General features: G+C 39.2%; 1 protein-coding gene across 6 annotated transcripts in view; it reads left to right on the top strand.

Moving 5' to 3' along the window:
- Positions 1-20708, top strand: part of nek7 (NIMA-related kinase 7) — a 240360-nt gene that overhangs the window by 168307 nt on the left and 51345 nt on the right. For all 6 annotated transcript variants that reach the window (XM_059984695.1, XM_059984697.1, XM_059984696.1 and 3 more), the window contains one exon: positions 1587-1697. In XM_059984695.1, coding sequence (XP_059840678.1) covers positions 1587-1697 — 111 coding nt within the window. The remainder of the gene's footprint in view (positions 1-1586; positions 1698-20708) is intronic.

Below are 20708 nucleotides of genomic sequence, written 5' to 3'. Positions count from 1 at the left end.
GCTGGAACACGAAAAGCCCCAAACCCCCAATCCTCTCTCTCTCTCTCACAAAAAAAGACAGTGACAATAACATTAAATTGCCATTCAGCAGTTACAATAGTATTAAATTCCAACTCCCTCACACACATACAAAAAACTAACAGATCGCCCACAGAAAGAAACTTCAACAAGAAGATCCGACCCAAATACCCAACCCCTCTCTCACACAAAAATGAACACATCTCCCACCTGGAACCCCAAACCCCCAATCCTCCAATCGGCAAAAAGAAAGAAAACACAGAAAACAGGAGGAGACCAATATAAGCTACAGTCCAATAATCACATAAATCTTAGAATTTCTAAAACATCCAGCATCAAAGAGAGCTACCATTCAAACTCAGCTCGTCCATGGAGAGTGACTGGTGATACCACAGCCTTGCTGACCCATGGCCTCAGTGGAAAGTGTCCACTGACCTCTCCATTAGCCTCGGTGCTTCAGATGTCCTTGATGCTTTGAAATGGAGTCGATCATGGCCTCTGGTCTTCACCATGAGGCAGCTTCTGCTTGCAGTCTACTCTTGGAATCTTCTTGAGGACATTAGAGTGCTAGATTATTCGATCAAACTCCAAACTGCATGTCACAGGCTCCAACATTTCTGAAACACAAACAGATCAAAAAGAACAAGCAGAAGGCGAAGAAAAAATGAAATAATTGAAATGATTGGCTATTGGAAGATCCCACCTAAGGAATTATTGTTCACTGGAGCCATCTTGACTAGTAACTTAACCATATAACCATATAACAATCACAGCACGGAAACAGGCCATCTCGGCCCTCCTAGTCCGTGCCGAACTCTTAATCTCACCTAGTCCCACCTACCCACACTCAGCCCATAACTCTCCACTCCTTTCCTGTCCATATACCTATCCAATTTTACCTTAAATGACACAACTGAACTGGCCTCTACTACTTCTACAGGAAGCTCATTCCACACAGCTATCACTCTCTGAGTAAAGAATGACTTGACATGCCAACTGTATTTTTAACCACAAGAGTAACTAACCTTTTGCATAGTTATAAATTTCCTACAGTTGTTTAAAATTTTGACAAAGTCCTGTACAATAGGCTGGTCCAGGAGGTTGGGGCACATGAGACTTGCAGTGTGTTGGTAAACTGTGTCCAAAATCAGCTTAATGATAAGAGGCAAGAGAGTAGCGACGAGCATCTATTTCTGATTGAAAGTATTTCAACAACGGTGTCTCACTAGGACTGCAGTGTGAATGTCTTGGATGAAAATGTAGGTGAACTGATTTGGAAGTTTGACAACAATACAAAATTTGGAGGAGATTAAGTGAACAGTCCTTTATCTTGTAACTATGTCCTCTCATTCCAGACTTGTCCACTATATAATTTAGAATGACAGAAATGAATTAATTCAAGTTATTTGTTTATTTTCTAAATTTATGTTCTTCATGAAATCATTGATTCATCAGAATTATCTAGAAAGACAAATTGCCAGTGATTGTACTTTATCTCTAAGTAGCCAAATCTGTAATATCCTCAATGAGTATTTGAGTGAATTGTTTTATGCTTATGTATTTTACAGCAATTAAACCACCCAAATGTAATAAAATATCTTGCATCATTCATTGAAGATAATGAGCTAAATATTGTACTGGAACTGGCAGATGCTGGAGACCTTTCTAGGATGATTAAGGTAAATATTTAATACCTTATGCAGTTCTTGCCCCTATAATGTACTTATTATTGGATTTCCTGTCTATTTATTTAAACTAAAGAATATTTGATTGAAAGTATTGATGACAATATATTAAAGGAAAAAGAATTTTATGGATCAACTTTACTATTGAAGTAGACCTTACTGGGGGTGACAGGTTGATGGCGGAAAAAAAAAATATTTTCTTTTCAGTTAAAAATGTAACTTTTTTGCCAGCTTGGAAACAGTTAAGTTGTTTCTCAGCTTCATTAATTACTGTGTTATGTATCTGCTGTTTTTTTATGTTGCATGGGTTACATTAGCTGTCAGTCCAAAACATGCCTGTCTAGAAATTTGATTGCATGGCACTGTTTTCCAGTGCTACTTGCAGGGAAATCTGTTTTCCCTGGGGGTACCCTTCATCACTCACCCTATACTCAGAAGCGGAACATGTATTTTGCTTTCCTGTCCAGACCGAAACGTGTTTACAGTAGCATTTCCTGCTGTGGCTTGCATAGATGTAGCATCTGATTTGCACATAATGTGTTTTCTGGCAGTCTGATCTTTTTATGATATTTTGAAAAAAAGACAGTGGCCCAGATTTTGCATATTGATGATTTAAACACAGTGGAACTATTGATATTTCCTGTCATTAATCTGTGAAGCTGGCAAGAAGCAAAGGATTTCCATCCATGTTTAAGTTAAAGTAGAAATCCCAAAGTTGCTGTCAGCAGTTCACTCTACCTTCAGGCTTTTCATACCACAATGAAGCTAACTGGTTTCAACCAATGTGTATTTCAGATATTTATGAATGAAACCTATGCAAAATACATTGGAAATCTTTTGCTTTGTTGGGTTAGTTCCAATTGAGTTTTCACCAATTTAAGTATTTCTTAGTAAAATATATGATCCTCACAGTTTTATTTCTTCTAATATTCTCACATGAATATTTCATAATTTGTGGTTTTAAAAGGCAAATTTATTAAAATGCTTATTCAAAACTTCACCTGTATTTTATTTGTATATGTTTTATCATTATATTAGTTCCCTTAATGGATGAAGAGCTTAGTAAAGAATGTATTATTTGTTTACTGATTTTCTAACTCCCAAAATGTTTTGATATGATTAATTGCTTAATCATCATGATAGTATCTCTGTTGTTGGGATACAGGGATTCTTTTGGAAATGATGCTTGAAAGAAAATTCTCGTAGAAATTTCAAAATCTTTAAGAGATTTATTTTATTTAAAGGCCACTGCAAACTGACTATCAATTCTGGGCCACTGTAATATTGTGCAATTTTCTTATGCGCAGTAGTAATTTTAATATTTTGGTGGTTCTGCTAAGGAAAATGTGTTAATTTGTTGCTCTTTTAACAAATCTGTTGTTTCACTAGTCATTTTAATGTACTTAAAGATGAGAGACAGAAAAATAATGTGAAAATGTCAAGCAGCGCTATGTTAATACAAAAAGAACAATTAAAATCCAAAGAAGTCTGAATAAAATTCCTTCAAGCGTTCTCTGGAGATGTAGATGTAGATATGTAACTTCTGGAAAAAGAATTTATTTGTATGAAAACTCAAAAGTATTAGCAAGTGAAAGGAATGTCATGTCTGCTTAAATTTCTTTTTAAAACTGCTGTGTATCCACATGCAAACCATGCAATTCTCTCATTGCATTTTTGTAATATCTGTGAATAGAGTATTGAAAAACATCCTGGCAAAAGAATGAGTCACATCCGCTCAACAGTTTAGTAATTAATGGTTCGTTCTAAAATTTATTTTAGGAAATGTTAAACTAGGAGGATCTTTATTAAAAATGTAAAAGTCTATCACATGTAAAAGTCTAAAGAAAGGTCTCAAAGATCTGGCAAAGCTTTTTAATGTTAGTAAACGGGGGGGGGTAAGAGTAATTTAGAATACATTCGCTAGATTCTTTGCAGTCACATTCTAATATTAAGATCCTAATCTGCTAAACAAGTCTTTTTTTCCTCACTAAACCTGGTGTGAAATATTGAGTCATGCTTGATTAACTAGCAGTGAAGTTGGTGATGTCCATTTGGGAAACAAATTCATCTAAATCATCTTTCAATTTCAGTATTAAACTTTGAAATTGCTATGCATTTCAGGGAGCAATGGTAGGAGACAATAATTTTCTTTATTGCTATCACAAATTCTAAGCCAATATCCATAAAGAGCAGGAAGAAGATGAGATCAAGGTAAATCAAAGAGAACAGAAAAACAAATTGCAAGAAAAATTAAACAAAAATCACCAACATATTTAACAGATCTTGAGCTCTTCATTTGCAAAAGTTAATTTTCATTGTTTGATAGAAATATATTTATCACATTGTTTTAAAAAAAAGGTGCTAAAATTGAAATGGCTGCACCTTAATCTGTCATAACTTTATTTAGAATGTGCAGAATGTCATGAAAGAATGTGGATTCTTTTATGCTATTTGTGACACTGGTTAGAAAACCTGACTTTGTGTTGTTTATAGAAGAGTAACATGGATAGGAAATTCAAGAATATTTTTAATTAAATTCCTGCCCAATATTTTTAATATTTTGATGGCATTATAGTGTTAGCAAAATATTAAATATATATATTTGTTACCACTTGAATAGCAGTTACACAAAAATAGAACATTTTTTCTCTTTAATGGATACCCATGGAGGAGCTGTTGGTTTCAAAGTACATTGATTGCATAGATGTGCCCTTGCCTGTTTAACTAGAGCAAACATGTTTTTGTAATTAATTATATTACAGATGTCCTCCCCTTTACGAAGGTAAAGCATTTCCATGAAACCTTTCTTAAGCCAAAATGGCGTAAAGCAAAGAACCATTAATTTATATGGGAAAAATTTCCGTAAAAGTGAAAATCCTCTTTGCAATGCGAAAACAGGTTACTAATGTAGGTCTTTTGTAAAAGCGAAGTGGTGTAAAGCGAACATTTGTAAAGCAGGGGAAACCTGTATCTTTTTAACTATGTGGTAGAAAGTATCTTTTAGATAGCACCATATGGTCAAACGTTAGCTACAGCTAAATGTATGTTATAAGTCAAGAATTGACATATGCGCAACTTTTCCTGGGAATGGTGGGAGTAGGGGTGGGGGGAATGATCACAAATACTTTGGAAGAATCTGTATTTGCACAAGTTACTTTTCCACAATGCTTTCAAGCTCAAGACTTTAGTCAGTTGATGTGATAGTGAGAGTTTTAAAGTAATGCATATGCTGTTGTTTTTAAGCAAATTAACAATGCAATACAAAAGAATCTAAATGTACATTTTAGCTATAGATTATCAAATCATATAATGCTTTACACTCAAGGCTAATTATTCTAAATTAATTATTTATATATTTTGCTGCAGATTTTTTAGGTTTTGTGAGCAAATGCGGTTTTTCATTTTATATGTGATGACATGCAGGCGTCTTGTCAGTTGTTTCTTTAAACAGGATTTTGAGCAATGTTTTCAGAGCCACCTTTTTATGAATTCCATCAAATACGGTTTAAATGTGCAAATTTTTGTTATGACTGATATGTAGTTAAATGTACTATGTGGTGTCTTTCACGACCTTTAGATTCTCTAAAATATTTGCAGTCAATCCACTACTTTAGGTTTTTTTACTGTTATAATGCAGGAAGCTAAACACTTAAATTTCCAGATACGTTAGTGAATCATGAATACACCTACATTTGCAATAAGCTAATTGTTTTGTCCAGATGAGGCAGCTGGTAAAATATATGAATCAATTTAATTGGTCTTTTCCTCAACATGGTTGTTGAGAAGAGCAAATTTGGATGAGAAATATCAGAATTTAAATTTCAGAAATTAAAGCGATTAACAGTGATTTTTAAAAAGATTAAACAAATATTCAAAACTGAGGAAGTAAAGCTGAGAGTACATCCTCGAAGTAGACCTCATTCACTCAGTTGATTGGATTTCTCCAAATTAACAGAAGTTTGGAAAAGTGAGTTAAACATTGAGAGTGAAGAATTTGGGATATTATTGGAAACTGCACTTGTACCTGGAATTACAAATATTGGCTTGCCATTTGAGTATATAGGAAGTGAAGATTTTAAGGAGAATATTGGCTGATGCTCTGTGAAATAACACATGGAGTCAAAACAAATGTAGTCTTCAACTTGTTTATTTGTCCAGGATATCTAGATGTATTTCAGATTCTGTTGCAAATGATCTTCTGTCCTCTCAGCAGAATGTTCTGATTTTTGATTATGATTAAATAATGCAAATATATTCATTTGGGAAGCAGCATTTAATGATACTTTAAATTTTCTTTTCCTGTTGCAACTATGAAATGTCCTTTTATTTTTAATAGCAGCAATATGCATAGAATGAATGATACGAAAATTTCTGTTATGTGTTGATGTTGAGAGGAAAGCAGAACGTCATAGCACAGAGGTAGATTGAGGTCAACTTTACCATACCTCAGCTGGTGGAAAATTTAAATAAATCAAAATGACTTGAGGCACAAGACGAATGAAAATCAAAGTGTTACTGGGAGGGGTAGAAAATGTAACTAAAAGTATGCAGCGGTCTTTGAATACAGAAAGAAAGAAAATTATGCTGAGAGGAAAAAAGGCTTAAGGCTCTATGTATGTATGTAGCATTTGTAGCAAGATAGATAAATTGATGGCAGAAATAGATATGAGTTATATTTTATCTGCAGTTACAGAGATGTGGTTGCAGAGAATGTATGAGTGGAAACTCAGGATTCTTAGTTATTTAGTGTTCCAAAAGAATCAGCAAAAATGACAAGGATGCATGGTTAATGGAGTTAAGGACCCATGCATTGGTGAGTAGTAATTTGATGCAGTGCACCTAGACATGGAATTGGTTTGATTGCAATTAGGAATAGCAAAGGACAGAAGACATTGGTTGGAATAGTTTTTCTGCCTCCAAAATAAAGTGCATTAGAACCATCAAAGCAATGTGGTAAGATTAATAAATTGTTTTGGATTAAAGTTCTTCTAAGGACTTTTGATCATAATTTGACAGAACTTTAGATACAATTGAGGGTGACTCATCAGCTGCAAAACAGTATCCTCAGTTTGAAACCAGACTGGGGAAAATATGCTGAAGGGAAGGCCAGAAGTAAAGCAGTGGGATATATTTTAGCTGTAGTAATCATTAGAAATTTATCCTAATCTAAAAAAGTATTAAGAAAGGAAGTTGAAAAATGCGAATTTAAAAATTTGACCATACAAAATGACAAGGTGATGGTGTACTTGGCAAAGTACTAAAAACCTGTTCTGATCAATATGATGGAGTATTCAAAGGCTCCTTCAATCTCTCACTGCTGCAGTCAAAGCTTCTAAAGTTCCAGAGATTCAAAAGGACATCAATCCTACTAGTGCTCTAGAAGAGCATGGTGAGCTGTCTCAATGACTATTGGCTAGAAGTACTCACATCTACTGTGTTTTGAGAGGTTGGTTATGGCGAAAATTAACTCCCGCCTGTGCAAGAACCTGGATGCTGCAATTTGCCTGCCGCCACAACAGGTGGACGCAATCTCATGAGCTTTTCACCCAGCTTTGGAGCTCCTTGGCAACAGAAATAGATACATCAGGCTGCTGTTTATTGTTTAGAGCTCGGTTTTCAGCACCACCATCCCCTCACTACTAATCAACAAGCTTAAAAAAATCCTGGGTCTTTGTACCTCCCTTCACAACTGGATCCTTCACCTCCTCATTGGGCAACCACTGTCAGTGCAGATTGGTAACAACATTTACTCCTAAATGACAGTCCACACAGCTGAACCTCAGTGATGCAAATTTAGCCCACAGATCTATTGTCTCTATGCTCATGACTGTGTGTGGCTAGGCACTGCTCCATCTATAACTTCACTGATGACTTCACAGTTGTTTCTAGAATCTCAGTTGGCCATGAGGAGGCACGCATGTTGGCAGATTGAGTGCTATTGCAACAACAACCTTGCACTCAACATCAGCAAGACCAAGGAATTGAGTGTGGACTTAGGAGAAGTTGGGAGAACACGTTCCAGTCCTCATTGAGAGATCAGTGGTGGAAAGGGTTAACAGTTTAAAGTTCCTTACCAGCAACATCTTAAAGGATCTATCCTGGGGCCAACACATTGCAATAAAATTAAAAGCCATGCTAGTGTTAGACTTCATTTTGGTTTTCAGAGATTTGGTATGTCACTAAAGACTCTAGCAAAAAAGACTCTAGATGCATTGTAGAGAGCATTCTGAATGGTTGCATCACTGCCTGGTATGGAGACTCCAATGCACAGGATCAAGAGACAGCAGAACATTGTAGACTCTGCCAGCTTTATTATGGGCACAGTCCTCCCCATCATTGAGGACATCTTCAAAAGGTGATACATGGAGGTGACACCATTAAGAACCCTCACCATCTGGACATGCCCCCTTCTCTTTACTACCATCAAGGAGGATGTAGAGGAACCTGAAGACTCACACTCAATGTTTGAAGAACAGATTCTTCCCCTCTGACATCAGATTTTTGAATGGTCCAAGGACACCGTTATATCGCTTTCATACAATTTATCTACCTGTCTGTCTATCTATCTATCTATCTATTTTTGTAATTTTTTATGTCTTGCAATGTATCATGGTCACAAAACAATACATTTCTTGATATATGCAGTGGTGGTAAACCTGATTTTGATTCTGCCATCAGCTGGTGATGGCCTAGAGGAATAGAGGCAACTAGGGGTGTACCTACAAGATGAACAATATTAACTATGAGAATTGTTGGAAAATAATATCAAAACGTTCAGCAAGACCAATGGAGATATATACAAAGTAAGGGGGTAACCAAGATTAGTGTGGAATCCCTAGGGAATGAGTGTAAATTAGTGAGTTGGTTTATTATTGTCACATATACTGATGTACAGTGAAAAATGTGCCTTGCATACTGTCCATACAAATCAATTCATTACAACTTTGAATTGTAGTAATACAAGATAAAACAACAATAGTAGAATAAAGTGTTACAGTACTGAGAATGTCTAGTGTATGTAGACAGTATGGTGTAAGACAGTGGTCCCCAACCTCTGACAGTGGTTCGCAGACCGATACTGGGCTGCGAAGCATGTAGTGGTGCAGCGGTAGCCAGCGCACACCCAGCACGTCTTTAAGAAAAAAGCCATAGAGCAAGTGAAATTGGCAATCACCTCTGATCTGGGCCGACTTTTACGTGCTGGGTGGCACCTAATTAGCTTGTTTATTTCGGCTTTTTCTTAAAGATGTGCTGGGTGCGTGCTGGCTACTGCTGCACCCCTGCATGCTTCGCAGCCCACAGGTTGGGGACCACTGGTGTAAGGTCACAAGATGGTAAATTGTGTGGTTAGAATCCATCCTTTTGCACTAGAGAATTATTCAAAAGTTTTGTAACAGCACAATAAAAGCTATCCTTGAGCCTGGTGGTATATGCTTTCTGGCTTTTGTATTTTCTGCCTGATGGAAGGGGGGGAAGAAGAGAGAATGACTGTGATGGGTGGGAACTTTTATTATGCTAGCTGTGTTATTGAGGCAGTGAGAAGTGTAGACAGAATTGATAGAGTGGAGGTTGGTGTCTGATGTACTGAGCTCAGTCCCCAGCTCTAAAATTTCTTGTAGTCATGGGTGGAGCATTTGCTGCACCATGCTGTGATGTATACATACAAGGTCCTTTCTGTGGTGCATTTATAAAGATTTGATGGGATCAAAAGGGACACTGTGAATTTCTTCAGAACAGATATCGGTGATGTCATGATACCATGTCATTAGCATCTCTGTCTCCTTGTGCTCTGACTCACCATTGAACGGGGAATGATGAAATGTGAATAATTTAAGCCAACATGCTGTATAAATTTTCATTGTGAAGGACATTGCAAATATTCCAAAATTAAGATGTTCAAAGTAAATTTATTACCATATACTACATTGAGATTCATTTTGTTACAGGCACTTATAGGGAAAAAAAGAAATGCAATAAGAACCTGGTGGTGTGGGACCTAAGGCTTTTGTACCTCCTACTAATGGTAGTAGTGAGCAGGGCCATGGCTTGGATGGTTGGAGTCTGTGATGGTCGATGCTGCTTTGTCAATTTCCTCAGTGGTGGGGAGGGCTTCACTCATGATCAACTGGGCTGTATCATGTTTCTGGGCATTGATGTTTCTATGGCAGGCTGTGATGCAACCAGTTAGGATATTCTCCTCTGTGCATCTATCGAAGTTTGCCAGTTTTTGGTGATCTGCTGAATCTATGCAAACTTCTAAGAAAGTGGAGATGTTATTGTGTGTTATTTATGATAGTACTTAATGTGCTAATTCCACAGCAGATCCTTTGAAATGTCACAAGGGTTTTAAAGTTACTGACTGTTTCCACCTCTGATCCCCTAATGAGGATCACCAACTTCTTTCTTCTTTAGTCAATAATCATCTCTTTGGTTTTGCTGACATTGAGTGAGAGGTTGTTGTTGTGACACCACTCAACCACATTTTCAATCTCCCTTCTATATGCTAATTCCTCGTGTCCTCTGATTTGGCCAACAACAGTGGTATCATCAGCTAGGCCTTTGACAATCTGCTGCATGGGAGATTGGTCAAGCAGTTTCAATTGCTTGACATTCAGGATAGATAGAAAATTGGATTCAGTATTGGCTGTACAGGAGAAGCCAGAGAGTGGTAGTAGATAGTTGCTTCTCTGACTGGAGGCCAGCAACTAGTGGTGTGCTGCAGAGTTCATTGCTAGATTCTTTGTTGTTTGTCATCTATATCAGCAATCTGCGTGATAATGTGGTAAACTGGATTCACAAATTCACGGATGACACCAAAATTGGTGGTATAGTAGACAGCAACAAAGGCTATCAAAGCCTTGATCTGGCCAGCTGGGAGAATGGGCTGAAAAATGGCTGATGGAATTTAATGCAGCTAAGTATGAGGTGTTGCACTTCGAGATGATAAACCAGGGTAGGAATTACGCTGTGAACTTACGCAGTAAAGCACTGAGGAGTGCAGTAGAACACAGGGAGCTGGAAGTACCGATCCATGATTCCTTGAAAATTGTATCACTTAGCTAGGGTCATAAATCAGAATTTTGAGTACAAGAGTTGAGGTGTTATGTTGAAGTTGTATAAGATTTGGAGCAATGTATGCAGCTCTGGTCACCTGTATACAGAAGAGATAATCAGTAAAATTGAAAGAATACAGAGCAAATTTACAAGAATATTACCAGGACATGAGGGCCTAAGTTATAGGGAAAGTTTGAAAAGGTAAGGACATTATTCACTGGAATGTAGGAGAATGAGGGGAGATTTGACAGAGATATACAACATTAAGAGGGGCATAAATTGGGTAAATGTGAGTAGGATTTTACCACTGAGGTTGAGTAAGACTGGAACTAGAGGCCATGGGTTAAGGGTGAAAGGTGAAATATTTAAGGGAAATCTGAGGCGCAAGTTCTTCACTCAGGGTGGTGCAAGTGTGTAGATGTTGGTCCAATTTAAACATTTAAGAGAAGTTTAGATAGTACATGGAAGGGGTATGGAGCGATACGTACCAGTTGCAGGTTGATGGGGCTAGGCAGAATAACAGTTCAGCATGGACTAGAAGAGCCAAAAGGCTTGTTTCTGGGCTTTAGTGCTCCATGACTCTAAATAGTGGATTGGAGCTATGCTTAGTCACACATTCATAAATATAAAATAAGTAGAGCAGGAGGTTAAGCTGACAGCTCTGAGGTGTAAATATGCAGGTGGTGAGTATGAAGGTAATGTTGTCAATCTGTACTACCTGGGATCTGCCACTGAAGAAATCAAGTGTCCAGTTGCACAGGACATTAGTGAGGCCCAGGTCTTGGAGCTTAGTGATGAGTATTGAGAGGATACTAGTTTTGAATGCTGAGTTGTAATCAATAAACATCCTGACATATGCATCTATCTTGTTCAGTTTCAAATAGGAAAGGTGAATTAGTAACAATCCCATCATGAGTGGTAAAGTATTAAGAAAATCCGAGAGGACTAAAGGCTGACACATTACTAGGACCTGATGGCCTCTATCCAAGGCTATTAAAGGAAGTAGCTATAGAGATAGTGGAGTAATCGGTTGAAGTTTTTTAAAGCTCAAAGTTCCAGATGGTACTAGAGGAAGGGAAGATCACAAATATGGCTCACTTGTTTAAGGAGGGGAGAGGCAAAATGTGAAAAACAATATGCATATTGACATCTTTAATTGGAGCAATAAGCGGAACAAGTACTACACCTGCCCTTATACTTCCTCTCTCACCATCATTCAGGGCCCCAAACAGTCCTTCCAAGTGAGGCGACACTTCACCTGTGAGTCGGCTGGTGTGGTATACTGCGTCCATTGCTCCCAGTGCGGCCTTTAATGTATTGGTGAGACCCAATGCAGACTGGGATACCGTTTCGCTGAACACCTACGCTCTGTCTGCTAGAGAAAGCAGGATCTCCCAGTGGCCACAACACATACAAAATGCTGGTGGAACACAGCAGGCCAGGCAGCATCTATAGGGAGAAGCGCTGTTGATGTTTCAGGCCGAGACCCTTAGTCCTGACGAAGGGTCTTGGCCCAAAACGTCGACAGCGCTTCTCCCTATAGATGCTGCCTGGCCTGCTGTGTTCCACCAGCATTTTGTGTGTGTTGTTTGAATTTCCAGCATCTGTAGATTTCCTTGTGTTTGCTCTCCCAGTGGCCACACACTTTTAATTCCATGCCCCATTCCCATTCTGAGATGTCTATCCATTGCCTCCTCTACTGTCAAGATGAAACAACACTCAGGTTGGAGGAACAACCTGTATATTCCGTCTGGGTAGCCTCCAACCTGATAGCATGAACATTGATTTCTCTAACTTCCGTTAATGCCCCTCCTCTCCTTCTTACCCCATCCCTTATTTATTTATTTATTCCCCTTTTTTTCTCTCTCTCTGCCCCTCTCAAAATCACTTTTTGCCTGTTTTCCATCTCCCTCTGGTGCTCCCTTCCCCCTTTCTTTCTCCCTAGCCCTCCCATCCTATGATCCTTTCCCTTCTCCAGCTCTGTATCCTTTTTCCCAATCACCTTTCCAGCTCTTAGTTTCACCCCTCCCCCTCCTGTCTTCTATCATTTCGGATTTTCCCCTCCCCCTCCTACTTTCAAATCTCTTACTATCTTTTCTTTCAGTTAGTCCTGACGAAGGGTTTTGGCCCGAAACTTCGACTGTGCTTCTTCCTATAGATGCTGCCTGGCCTGCTGTGTACCGCCAGCATTTTGTGTGTGTTACATATTTGACAAATTGGGGGGATTGAGCATTATGTGGAGGCAGCTCAGTGTTGATAATGTTGAATGTTGGAGCAGGCTTCAAGGGTCAGATGGTCTGGTCTTTTTTAATTAGGCTGAGTAACTGAGACTCTGTCATGAATGACTGGGTCATATCCAATTGTGAGCAGCGGACACAGTGGTGGATATGTGGAAGCTGACAGCTAGAGATTGCCTTTATTGGTTTTCCTTTAAAAGAGCAACGTATTTTGATGTCTTGAGGTACCACTCAAAGATATAAGCAATAAAACATGTCACCAAGTTCAGGAAAGAAATATTAGGGCAGATAATTAAAACAACACATTTGTTTTGGATTGCAAGAAAAACTCTTGATAAGGCACAATTTAGAAAATTGGCCTGGAGTGGTGGAGGAGGGATTCAGTAATGTGGTTCATAATTTTAAATGATAGTTGTTGTCCACAGAGATAGGTGAAATAGCCTTGAAGTAGAAAAGTAGGAGAATCAGTTACTATAGCTGAAGGTGAATATTAGACGTAGAACAGTCAGTATGGGTTCTTTGCCCCCTGATGATTTGCTGACCAAAATAAGCCTACATCATGATCAAACTAACTCTTTACTCTTATAGAGCCTATAACCTTGCATTTTTCTTAAATGCATGAGCCTATCTAATAGACTTATAAATGTACCGATTACATCAGCCTCTATCACCGCCTTCAACAGAGTGTTCCAGGTGCCCACCGCTCTCTATGTGTAAAACAAAACTACCTCTGATATTTCCCCAAGATGCTCCTGTACTTCAAATGGATGTAGTCTGCTGTTGGCCACTGTACCTTTGGGGGAAAAAGATGTTGACTGTCCACTCTATCTATGCCACTCATAATCTTATACACCCCGATCAAATTTTTTCTTATCCTTCATCACTCCAAAGAAAAAAACCCTGGCTCACGCAACCCTTTCCTCGTTAGACATGTTTTCTAATCCAGGTAGCAAAAAGGTAAATCTCCTGTGCATCCTTTAAAAGTTCCACATCTTTCCTATAATGATTCAACCAAGACTGAATATGATTAGCACAACACTTTACAGTACCAGTGACCCGGGTTCAATTCCTGCTCCTGCTGTCTGTGAGGAGTTTGTACATTCTCCCTTTGACCACGTGGGCTTTTTCCAGGTGGTGTGGTTTCCTCCCACAGTCCAAAGATGTACCAGTGGGTAGGTTAATTGGTCAATGTAAATTGTCCCATGATTAGGCTAGGGTTAAATCAGTGTTCGCTGGGCAGCGAGTCTCAAAGAACCGGAAGGGCCTTCTATCTATCTAGATGGATGGATGGAGTAGGAGTGAAGCCTGTCCCACCATTCAACATGATAATGGCTGATCTCCCACAGAGTTCACTTCTTCTGTGCTAGATCCTCATTCCTCTCAATCCTCAATCTTTCAAATAACTATCAATTGTCACTATAAATAATTCAGATGAGCAAGCCACCACAATTGTCTGGGCAGCAAATTCCAGTGATTCACTCCTCTAAGAGAGAAAGAAATATTAAGAGGGTGCCTACTGTGCTATTTCTATAACTTTATGAAGTGTCATTCTCTACTGATATTTTGTTTATCAGTTCTTGGTAGTAGCATTATTCCCTCAAAGATGTTTTTTCATTTTTTGGTTATACCATACACATGGAACAGTACAGCACAGGAACAGACCCTTTGGCCCACAATGTTGTGTTGAACCAATGAAATTAGAAATCATATGGCTAGCTAATCTCTTCTACCTACATAATATCCATATAATTTCATTTTCCTCATATTCATGTGCCTATCTAAATGTCACTTAAAATTCCCTAATCTTTCTAGCTCTACTAACACCCCAGGCAGCCACAACTCTGTGTAAATAAAACTTGCTCCTCGCATCTTACAAATTACCCCTCGCCTTAAATACATACCCTTCTGTATTCAAAATTTCAACTCTTAGAAAAAGATACTCCCTGTCTATTCTTTTTATGTCTCTCATAATCTTATCAACTTCTATCAAATCTCCCCTGCACCTCTGCCACTCCAGTGAAAATAACCTAAGTTTGTCCGACCTCTCATTATAGCACATGCCCTCTACTCCAGGCAACATCCTGGTAAACCTCTTCTGCACCCTCTCCAAAGCTTCAACATCCTTCCCATAATGGGCTGACCAGAACTGGATATAGCCTAACTAGAGTTCTATAAAGCTGCAACATAATTTTACAAACTTTAAACTCAGAGCCTTGACTAATAAAGGCAAGCACGACTTTTGCCTTTTTAAACACTCTATCAACCTGTATAGCCACTTTCAGAGTGCTATGAACTAGGATCCCAAGATCCCTCTGCACTTGCCCTTAGTGTACTGTCTCTTTATATTTGAGTGGGCAAATTCATGGCAGATGCAATTTAATGTGGATAAATGTGAGGTTATCCACTTTGGTTGCAAGAACAGGAAAACAGATTATCATCTGAATGGTGGCCAATTAGGAAAAGGGAGGTGAAACAAGACCTGGCTGTCATTGTACACAAGTCATTGAAGGTGGGCATGCAGGTACAGCAGGCGGTGAAAAAGGCAAATGGTATGTTGGCATTCATAGCAAAAGGATTTGAGTACAGGAGCAGGGAGGTTCTACTGCAGTTGTACAAGGTCTTGGTGAGACCACACCTAGAATATTGTGTGCAGTTTTGGTCCCCTAATCTGAGGAAAGACATTCTTGCCATAGAGGAAGTACAAAGAAGATTCACCAGATTGATTCCTGTGATGGCAGGACTTTCATATGAAGAAAGACTGGATCGACTCGGCTTATACTCACTGGAATTTAGAAGATGGAGGGGGGGATCTTATTGAAACGTATAAAATTCTAAAGGGATTGGACAGGCTAGATGCAGGAAGATTGTTTCCAATGTTGGGAAAGTCCAGAACGAGGGGTCACAGTTTAATGATAAAGTGGAAGCCTTTTAGGACTGAGATGAGGAAAAACTTCTTCACACAGAGAGTGGTGAATCTGTGGAATTCTCTGCCACAGGAAACAGTTGAGGTAGGTCCATTGGCTATATTTAAGAGGAAGTTAGATATGGCCCTTGTGGCTAAAGGGATCGGGGGTATGGAGAGAAAGCAGGTACAGGGTTCTGAGTTGGATGATCAGCCATGATCATACTGAATGGCGGTGCAGGCTCGAAGGGCCGAATGGCCTACTCCTGCACCTATTTTCTATGTTTCTAACCTACCAGGTGCAACACTTCATATTTGCCTGAGTTAAATTCCATCTGCCATTTTTTACTTAAGTACCCAAAAGTATAATACTTGTGCATGGATCCAATAAGTTAATTAAGAAAAAATATAATTCATATTGTTTCATGCTCCAATAAATTGGCTGGCCCTTAATAAACTCAAACCCAAAGACTGAAGCAACCACTGCCCCATAAATTCCAGATGTTTCACACCCAGCAAAGGAAATACCACTACCAGTTATTCCATTTTGAACTTGCATTTGCTCCTTAGGGATTTGCAAATTACCTTTCTTGTTACTGGCTGTTCGTGGCTACAGCTAATGCATGTGTGATTTTGGTTGGGAAATTGGCTCATGTGAACATCTTGTCAAGATGTTGCAATTTCTCATTTTGATAGTGTTTATTTGTTTACAAATGAAAAGGAATATCAGTTGAAGCCGTAGACAGAACTGCAGGGTATTATGGCACAGCTCACGCATCATGGAAATCCAGCCCCTGCTCTGTGAACTGTCTACATATCTGAGTTCCTCTTTAATCAAAGACCCTCCCAACCCAGACATGATCTCTCCCATCGGGCAGAAGGAACAAAAGCCTGAAAGCACATACCACCAGAATCAAGGACAGCTTTGACTCCACTGTTATAATATAGACTCTTGACTTCATAATCGACCTGCACTGTACACTGTACCTTTTGTGTAGATGTTACAAGTTACTCTGCAATTGTTTTATTTTGCTCTTCCTCAGCACACTGTTAGGAATTGATCTGCATCAAACAGTATGCAAGGCAAGTTTATCACTGTATCTTCCAGATCGGAAGCAGCATCTCCAACACCATCACACTGAGCATGGTGGCCCCTCAGGGCTGCGTGCTCAGTCCACTGCTGTTCACTCTGCCGACCCACGACTGTGCTGCAAAACACAGCTTGAATAAATCATCAAGTTTGCCGATGACACAGCCGTGGTGGGTCTCATCAGCAAGAATGACAAGTCAGTACACAGAGAGGAGGTGCAGCGGCTAACAGACTGGTGCAGAGCCAACAACCTGTCTCTGAATGTGAACAAAACAAAAGAGATGGTTGTTGACTTCAGGAGGGCACGGAGCAACCACTCTCCGCTGAACATCGACGGCTCCTCAGTAAAGATCGTTAAGAGCACTAAATTTCTTGGTGTTCACCTGGCGGAGAATCTCACAACAGTATCTCTACTTTCTGCGAAGGCTGAGGAAAGTCCATCTTCCCGCCCCCCCCCCCCCCCACCCCCCATCCTCACCACATTCTACAGATATGGTATTGAGAGCATCCTGAGCAGCTGCATCACTGCCTGGTTTGGAAATTGCACTTAACAGATCGCAAGACCCTGCAGTGGATAGTGAGGTCAGCTGAGAAGATCATTGGGGTCTCTCTTCCCGCTATTACAGACATTTACACCACATGCTGCATCTGCAAAGCAAACAGCATTATGAAGGACCCCATGCACCCCTCATACAAACTCTTCTCCCTCCTGTCATCTGGGAAAAGGCACCGAAGCATTCAGGCTCTCACAACCAGACTATGTAACACTTTCTTCATCCCAAGCTATCAGACTCCTCAATACCCAGAGTCTGGACTGTGATCAACTTACTGCCCTCTACCATGCCTGTTGTCTTGTTTATTATTTATAGTAATGCCTGCACAGTTTTGTGCATTTTATGCAGTCCTGTGTTGGTCTGTAGTCTATTGTAGTTTTTGTGTTGTTTTACATAGTTCAGTGTAGTTTTTGTATTGTTTCATGTAGCAGTACAGTCCTGAAAAATGTTGTCTTGTTTTTACTGTGTACTGTACCAGCAGTTATGGTCGAAATGACAATAAAAAGTGACTTGACTTGACTTGACTTGACTTGACTTGATGCGACAATAATAAACCAATTCCAATTCCAGAAGATGCTCATCATGTCTCAAAATTATTGCCTGTTGAATAGGCCTTGCTACTGTGGTCAAAGTGATGTATACAGAAGCATGGATCTTTATTTTCCCCAGTCATCAACATTTTAAATATAATGTATACATTATATCAGAGGTTGATTTAATTAATGTTCTTCAGATTGTTTGTCATTGCCACCCTGTGGTCTCTGGTGGTAATAGCAGACTATATATATATATATATATATTTTCTGGCATTGAAATGGTTTGGAACAAAATGTTCTGTCAGGGCTTCAGATTACTACAGCTACCTTTGTCCTTAACAAGTTGCAGTGTACATAGCCTAGCAGCACGGATGGAAACACCTTCAAGTAGGATATGACCAGGCTAAAATTACATTTTGCTTTTATTATTCCTTGTAACATCCTACTACCTTTTATTACTGTCTTTTTTAAACTGCACTGAAATTTGATGCTGATGACTAGTTATCAACTTTTAGATGTATGCAAATCTGACTCTTGTCTCTATACCCTTTGGTACCCCAGCTTGAGATGACCTATTTGCAAATATGTGATATTGAAAAGATAATGCTTTAAGTCTGCACTTTGCCCAATTTTTAACATAATATTTGTGGACTGAATATTGTAGGATGGGATGAATTGTTGGTTTGAAAAACTGGGTGGGTGGGGACTTGCCTGCAAATTGCTCTTGAGCCTGGCCGAAGTGGCGACTTGCTTCTACTTCAAGCAAAAGTAGTATCACAGAATCAAAAAGCTTTTGACGCTGATGGAGACCTTTGTCCTATTATGTTCACACCAGTCAAATGTGACATTTTTAGATTAGCCCTTCTTGTCAGCTCTTGGTCCACAGCCATATGATTTCAAATTTTCGTTCATTTGTTTTAAAGCTTCTACTAATTTTTCAGGGAGTGCCTTCCATACTTGCACTGCCAGAGGTGTATAGCAAAACACAGGAAATGGGACTAGCTCAAGTGAGGACTAATCAACATGGACAAAATGGTCCAAAGGGTATTTTTCTGGTCTGTACAATTCTAATTCTTTCTTGTACTACTCTTTGGACAAAAACATATTTTCCTTAATCCTTTATCGATCTTCCTGCCCAAGGGAATATATCCCTGATGTTCATTGTTTTATGTATATCTCATAAGCTTGTATGCATGTAAATTTACCCAACAATGTTTTTTTTTGCTTCAATGAAAAAACTCTAACCTTATTATCTAGACCAGCGATTTGGATTTATTTGTTAGTTGTGTGGGGCAAGAGGTACCTTCTGCCATCTGAAAATTCAGTGGGCATCTGTAGGTCTGACCTGTGCAATGTTCAGGTTCTCTTCATTATGCTCTGGATTGAATTCAATTTGTTGATTTTGAGCCCTGTAGCCTTGAGCTTTCTCCCTTTCTGCCAGCCACAGCTTTCGTGAATACAACCGCTACAGAGCTCATTTAACTGTTGCCCAATAGCTGAAACGCATCTTCTTGTAAGATTATTGGTCTTTGGTCCTGTTGAAATGCAACTTTTCTGTCCTTTTCAGATCTATTTGCACAATTCTGTTGCCAATTCTCCTGAAATATAAAACCCTTTCCTGTGACATCTCCTCAGTTGCACATTTGTTTCCATTAGTGTATTCTCTTTATTTACACCTCCATTTTATAGTACTATCCAGTGAATAGTAATTTGAGATCCTGTTTTCTGATGTCATCTGTAGCTCCTAGTAATTCTGCCTGTAATTCATCCTTGCTGAGACTTAAGCTGGGAAAGACAATGACATGTGGTTTTTCGCCCTCCATATCAAGGTTCTATATCCAAACCTTTGTCCTTCAACCTGCTAAGAAAACAGAAAATTTCAGCTATATGCAGCAACTTGGGCAGCATTTGGAATGAGAAAGAATATTGATGTTTCATTTTTAGTGATCTGTAATCAAAGACTGTATTTGGAGAAGGCCAGGGGAAGGGGGGGGGGGGGGTCTCAAGTATTCTGAAACTGAGTCAAATTCTCTGAAATTGGAGCATATTCTTTGAAATCATGACAGTTTTTGGGGTGAAGACTCTTGGCCAAATTGGTGCAAAGAAAGAGATTAAGGAAGAACTCAACATAGTCCTTGTGCAATGCAGTCTTGTGTTATGTGCCTGATCTTGCTTGGTCACTTCCTCTTGACCTGTGGATACTTAAGATGGGGGGTGGGGGTGGGGAAGAGGAGGAATGCCTTCTATAACGGGATTTTTTTTATAAGACTAAACCAGTGGATTCTGTGAAATCATGCCAAGTACTTTTCAGGGTTTAAAATTCAGGATTTGAGTTCTTCAGTTGACAAAACATGCTGTACATGTGGCTTTCTAGGGTGCAAGAGGCTTTTTGGATTTTACACGGAGGAAAGATACAAGTTCAGTGGAATAGAAAGCCTGGTGTTATAACAGTGTTCCATTCCTGTGAGCTTTTGTAAAGCAAACAGTTGGCAAGCTGGAAATGGGACCATAAACTGTGGCACATAGCAGAAGAAATCTGTAACCCTGCAGCAGGCAGAAAATCACTCCCACTAGCTACCAAACACCCATTCACATGTATGGGCTGCATACAAGTCTAGTTTTCAAAAAAACA

This window comes from Hypanus sabinus, chromosome 11, assembly GCF_030144855.1.
Source record: "Hypanus sabinus isolate sHypSab1 chromosome 11, sHypSab1.hap1, whole genome shotgun sequence".
In the NCBI taxonomy this organism is placed as follows: domain Eukaryota; kingdom Metazoa; phylum Chordata; class Chondrichthyes; order Myliobatiformes; family Dasyatidae; genus Hypanus; species Hypanus sabinus.
Note: the sequence above shows the minus strand (reverse complement) of the source record. Positions and strands in the feature narration are given on the sequence as shown.